General features: G+C 36.7%; 1 protein-coding gene across 1 annotated transcript; it reads right to left on the bottom strand.

Annotated features, from left to right (window-relative positions):
- Window positions 1-819: 819 nt before the first annotated feature.
- Window positions 820-6,408, bottom strand: LOC145692674 (uncharacterized). The gene has a single exon (XM_081768057.1). The coding sequence runs from the start codon at window positions 5,121-5,123 to the stop codon at window positions 1,086-1,088; it is 4,038 nt and encodes a 1,345-aa protein (XP_081624183.1). The 5' UTR covers window positions 5,124-6,408; the 3' UTR covers window positions 820-1,085.
- Window position 6,409: the final 1 nt, after the last annotated feature.

The following is a 6,409-nucleotide window of genomic DNA, read 5'->3' as shown; positions in this document are numbered from 1 at the left end:
AAAACCCACGCACACGGTGTTTGTCCACCACAAAGTTCACTTGGCGGGAGTTGGGATCGAACCCGGGACCCCAAGCACCAGAGGTGAACGCTCTATCACTGAGCCACCGCGGCCCCACAAAATTATTTGAATGCTGTACAAAATTATACGGAAAGTGTATAAAATTTCTCGGCATATGTTGAGTTATATGCATTAATTTTATGTTATATATTGCTAATCGGCACTGCAACTTAATGGTTTGCTTATGGTAGCATTCATAAATTGGCCAATTTTTCCAAATTCAGGGGTGTCCAAAATTTTCTAAAAGGTGTACAAAAGTGTACATAATTTGTATAAGATTTTTGGCTAGTTAATTCTCCGATATAAAGATTCCGCACTCCAAGTTGATGGTTGAATTCGAAATTTTGGAGCTAATTTTCTGGAATCAGAGGGGTGTACAAAATTATTTGGATGGTGTACAAAATTCTACGGAAGGTGTACAAACTTTTACGGCATATGTTGCATCAAATACGGTAATCATATGTCATATATTGCCAATCGGCATTCCAACTTAATGGTTTGCTTATGGTGGCATCCGTAAGTAGAAGGCCATTTTTTTCGAAATACAGGGGTGTACAAAATTTTTTAAAAGGTGTACAAAAATGTACAAAATTCGTAGATACTTTTTGGATAGTTAATTTTTAGATTTAAGAATTCCGCACTCCAAGTTGATGGTCGAGTTCGAAACTTTGACGGTAATTTTCTCGGAACACACGGGTGTACAAAATTATTTTAAAGGTGTACAAAATTGTACAAAATTTGCAGATTATTTTTAGCTATTTAAATCTCGGATCTGGTAATTCCGCACTCAAACGTCAACTTGGAGTGCGGAATTTTGATCGAAAATTACTGGAAACACAGGGGTGTACAAAATTATTTGGATGGTGTACAAAATTGTACAAAATGTGTACAAAATTGTGAACATGTTTAATATGTGATTTGCCGATTCCGTACTCCAAGTTGATGGACCTCATTTTATATCATACTATACTGCTGATATCATTGTGAATTTTTTTTTTTTATTATTATTCAAATATTGTTTTATGTTATTTTACCTCGGATTTAATGTTTTTATCATCAATATTTTGAGCACCAACACTTGTGAGGGGAATAGACTCCTCATCTTCTTCAGAAACGTAGTGTTGTTTCTCATATTTCTTGTTTCTATGCTTCGGTGGTCTCTTTCTTCTAGTCTCGTTCATCCATTGAATATATCTTTTGGTGAAAAAAACAGTAAGAAAAAGGACCAAACCAAAAATAAGAACTAACACTAGGAATACTATTATTTCGTATTTCAATGGACCAAATATTTTTGAAGTGAATCGGCCTTCCATTAATTTATTAAGAAAATTCGGAGCATTTTTAATTTTTATTTTAATCCAGTTTGTGGTCCATGTGAAGTTAAAGTCAGCCTGCCAAACAATGCATTCCCATATACCTTCATGTGATTTTTCAGCTTTAGCTACGGTTTCTACGTTTACAGCTTCTGCTGTTATGTATCCATAATGCTTCCATTGACGCCCATTTAACATCCACTTTTGTTGTAAATCAAGGTACAAATAACCCAATACTAAATTATTGCATATTAACATAAATGGCTGCGTTCTACGAACCTCCATAGTGTATTTACTTGTAATAACAGTAACTGCGGTAACACTAATGACAATCTTTCTTTTGTGCTCGAACCGTAATACACACGCATATACACCAGTATCTGATGGTTCACTGTCTTTTATACTTAATTCTTTTTTCGTTATTTGTATACGATCACCGCTTTCAACTTCCGTGCCATCTTTGGTCCAAGCAATGTCTGCTTGTGGTGATTCTGCTAAAATCTTGCTAGTTAACGTCTTATTACATTTTATTGAAATCTCCTCTCCTGCAGACACTTGTACATTGGAATGTCTTCTCTGAAGAGCTTTGCGCACTTCCAGCAAAGTATCTTTTGATACCTGTCCACAAGGAAAATCATTACATGCTCCCGTAAGCGTACTCGGTCCTTCACACCCGTTCCCATATACATTCGGCTTTGGTTTCGTACATGATCTCTTTCGAATGCCTGTTCCGCCACCACAAGTTACACTACAAGACCATGGACTCCATTCTGACCACCCTCCATTCTGCGGTGCACCATCGATGTCCACAGGCGCACAATTGGCGGACCAAGTTATATTTCCTTCTGCCGCTACCGAGAAGTAATAAAATAGGAAAGGTTCTTTGTGAGTATAATTTAAAATCTCTTCCCCATCCTTATCAACTATGAGTCTAGTTTCATGAAAATATATAACATACTTTGTCCACTTGTCTTTCAATAACAAGTTTGGTCTTTGAGCAAATGCAATGTTTTCTGTTGTTGTCCTGTCATTCCATATAAAGTTTAGATACTTTCCAAAGTCATTTATTATTATTGCATAGTAACGACCACCGCCAGGCAGTTTTAAAAGAGGTACCACAGCAGCACCTGTTCCTCTAACATATAAAGTTAAATTGTGGTGATGGCTGCTGGAATCTTCGTCCCATAGTCCGATGGGAAGAACTTTCGTGATTCTGGCAGTCGTTGTCACCTCTGTATGACATTGGTCACAGCGAAATGTCACTCCGATTGTATTTCCCAGGAGAGATTGAAAGGTTAGAAACATGGGATTAAAAGGATGGGTTTTATCAATATAATCGAACAGTGGTGGCTCTTCAAATCCTCTGACTCCCAATACAACTTTACCTTCACTGGCTTTAACCCAAAAAGCTCCCCACTTACCAATGGGAATTAAATGAGGTAACGTCTTCTCCTTGAGAAGCTTTTCGTGCTCTTCTACGCCGTAGAACATCTGAACTTTCTCGTTTTTATCAACTCCAATTGCAAGTTTATAATAAGTATCACCAGTCAAGGGTTGAAACAGGAACACAATTCCGTCTATTTTTTCTGGATCCCATTCTTTAAGCGAAAACTGTAATCCATGTGTCTTCCAGTCTGGCAGAACATAGAGTAACCTCCCCCTTCCTAAGCCTCGAACCAACATGATGCATTTCTCTGGTTTCACGCAATCATATACGTCACACAAATCAGATTCTACGTGTTTGTCCTTTGTGTAGCACCATGGTCCAGCTATGTTGCGTGAAGGATTGCGGCAAAAATTACTGGCATTTTCCAAAGAACGATCGGAGTACAAAGTTTCATTCAAGTACTTACTATCAACCTTATGGGGATGTGAAGATAGCCATGGCTGACATTCTCTGCCAGATCTTGTCACATTTATATTTCCCATATAATCAATCCCAACTCCAGACATTTTACAATCTCTGCTTCGACATAGTCGTATTTTACAATAATCTTTTTTGATGGCGGGGAAGACAGTAAAGCACCATGGACCATTTTCGTCATGATCGGGGTTTCGACAATAGTTTTTTGCAGCAGCACGACTGCCATCTCTATAAAGATTATCTTTTTTTAATTTTTTCGGAATTTCGTGAGGACCTTTCGAGTGTGACCATGACAGACATGCTAAGCCTGTTCTTGTAACCCATTCATGGCCAACATAATCCGGAGCAACTTTTGAAATTGCACAATCGGGTGGATAAGGAGGAGGAGGATTTGCATCCTCTGGTGGGGAACAGAAGAAGGTCCAATGAGCAGTTGAGTTTCGAGAATCTGGACTATACCAGCGCAATTGTCTTACAAGTGGATGTCGTATTTCTAAGATCGTTTGCGTTTCTGGTCCTCGAATCCAGAAAAGTTGCAAACGATCACCAAATAAGTTCAAGGAGAATTCATGCCAATCCCAGTAATATAAAATCTTAGGCACATTGTTTTGTCCTAAAATTTCTTTTTCACCATTCTCAAATACTTGAACAATTACGTAGGTTATGCTTTTCTCGCCTAAAACTAATTCAAGTCGCGGGTATTGGTCTGGGGCTGCTGCTCGAAGCTGAAGACTAGCGGAATGAACTGCACGCACATAAAAGTGAATGTCACGACCACTGTCTGTTTTGCGAATTTTCCAGTGTCGTGTAAAGAGTCCAAATATTGTCGTATGCACTTCACATTCTTCCAAGCATGCTAAACTCCATAATGCTTTTCCTGACAAGCTATAATATTCTGGATAAACAATCACACCATCATCATCTTCATACACAAGTAAAGGTTCTTCATCATGATCTAAGCCTAATGTCACATAACCATCTTCCCATGTCACCCAAAAGTTTGTCCATTCCAGGGGAGATAGAATTTGAGGTGTACTTTCGTCAACTTCCAGTTCTCGACTATTTACGTACTTTTTAATACCAGTTTTGCTATTACTAATTACAATATCATACACAGGGTCGTAAGGATTTGCTAATTCTGTCAATACTATATGAATTTCCTCGTAGCCGTCAGTGAACTCCCATAACTTTACAGCAAATTTCAATGTATTTGCAGATTTATTTAACAATGTGTAATGCCCGTGAGTGTCGCCCTCCGAATATGACTTGCAGAGTGGTTCATCACAGAATGGAACATCACAAAACTCTGGGGCAACTTCGTTCATGCCTTTATCTACGTAACACCATGGACCACCTAGAGAATCGTTTGGATTTCTACATTTATTACTTGCTAACGTTCTGGACAGATTAGGGAATCTTGTGTCATCTACAAATGGAACAAATTCATTGTCCCACGGCAAACAATTCGTATCTGTTATTGTTTTATGAATACTTCCACTATATTCAGCTCCAACTGCAGTTACTCTACACTCACCGAAATTACAAAACGGTATACTACAAGGTTCTCGTTCCACCTCTGGATCCATAGTATAACACCATGGCTGGGCTTCTTGTGTAGGATTTCGACAATAATTCTTTGCCAGTTTTTTTGAGCCTTCAGGAAAGTGCTCATCCTTGATTGATTCTAAGGGTTTGTGTACAGGTTGTTTCGGAGACCAGTATTGACATCTTTTTCCTGATTTCGTTTTTGATATTGTTCCTACATATTCTAAACCTTTATGAGTAACTTTACACTTATTTAAATCCACAGATACTTGAGAATGTGCAAAATCCCAATTAGTTTGACATAATATTACAATATATAACAAAGAAAATAATAACGACATTATTATTGTATTGCTTGTACACTAATGACAAATTTACTGTATAAACAGATCACTATCATCATCGTCAAAATTAAGATGAATAAATTGCCATTTCTATCAGTAAAATTTACTTCTGGATGTGCGAATGCTAATACATAAATATAACATTTTCACCATAATGGACACTGCTTCTTCTTCGAAAATCTTTTGCTTCAAAAAATGGAAAGTGGGGCATATAGAAGGATCTAGGCTTTGTTGTTTCACTGTTGCATTTAAAATGTAAATGAGTTTTCATGATTATACAATATTGAATACTACACTAGAACATGTTCATATTTACCATAACACTCCTACAGCTTTTGAAATTCCCAATTTTGAGTACCTGAGCACGATTTTTACACATGCTGCAGCAGAAATGCTCCACTCATAGTGAATGATATACGAAAAACCAAAGGTATGCCTATAAAATATTACAGCCTATTCAGAAACGCCTTTAGCCTTATGAGTTACTAAATGCATGCTCATCATTTAATTACGGAAAGTGCTTCTATGGAATTAATTATCCCGTTAATTTCAGCACCTCTTTTCTATCTTCGTCCAACTGTCATAGTACACTTAAGATATCTTCTTTATCTAAAATACTTTATGTAACATCCAATTAATTAACAACTAAAACTATCTTTTAACTGTACAACTTGGTTGCTACCACTTAAGTAATTGGTCTGCCGGTTACCGATCCATGTTGTGAACAAAGTGCACTCTTACCACGGATCTTTCTGAAATGTTCACAAATTGGGCTCTCGAGTATTCTATTACCAGTGAAATTCACCAAATTAAACACATTTTGGCTTTACACTTAAAATCATATAATTTATTTCACAAGAGCAGTTAGAAGAGGAAAATCTTTTTTAAAACTTAAAAGTGAGGTTATATACCTACAGGTGCAGTTCTAGGTACCGGTTACCTATATCACCCAGTTTTGTCGTATGTAATCATTTTGTAATATAATAATTTTATATAAAAAATGATGAGAATGATGGATGATGAAATATAACGGCTGAAAGTCACATTTCTTATGAGTTGTGTTGTGACAAATGACATTCTACATGTTTACGCTAATGGCAATCTACTGTATCAATAGTTACACGTTTTAAAAGTTAATATAGATTTGTTACTTTACCGTAATACTTGCGATACACTAAAAACATATACTTAAAAGAAAATGAATTTACCTTTATTGTGTTCTGTATCAACATTCTTGTTGCTGCTTATAATTCTAGTGATTATATTAATTTTGCCACCCTCTT

This window comes from Thermobia domestica, chromosome 1 (genome assembly GCF_964235325.1).
Source record: "Thermobia domestica chromosome 1, izTheDome1.hap1.1, whole genome shotgun sequence".
In the NCBI taxonomy this organism is placed as follows: Eukaryota; Metazoa; Arthropoda; class Insecta; order Zygentoma; family Lepismatidae; genus Thermobia; species Thermobia domestica.
This window is presented reverse-complemented; position numbering and strand designations above follow the sequence as displayed.

Bases quoted from the DNA above. Each gene is read 5' to 3' on its own strand.
- LOC145692674 (XM_081768057.1), bottom strand. From the start codon at position 5,123: ATGTCGTTATTATTTTCTTTGTTATATATTGTAATATTATGTCAAACT.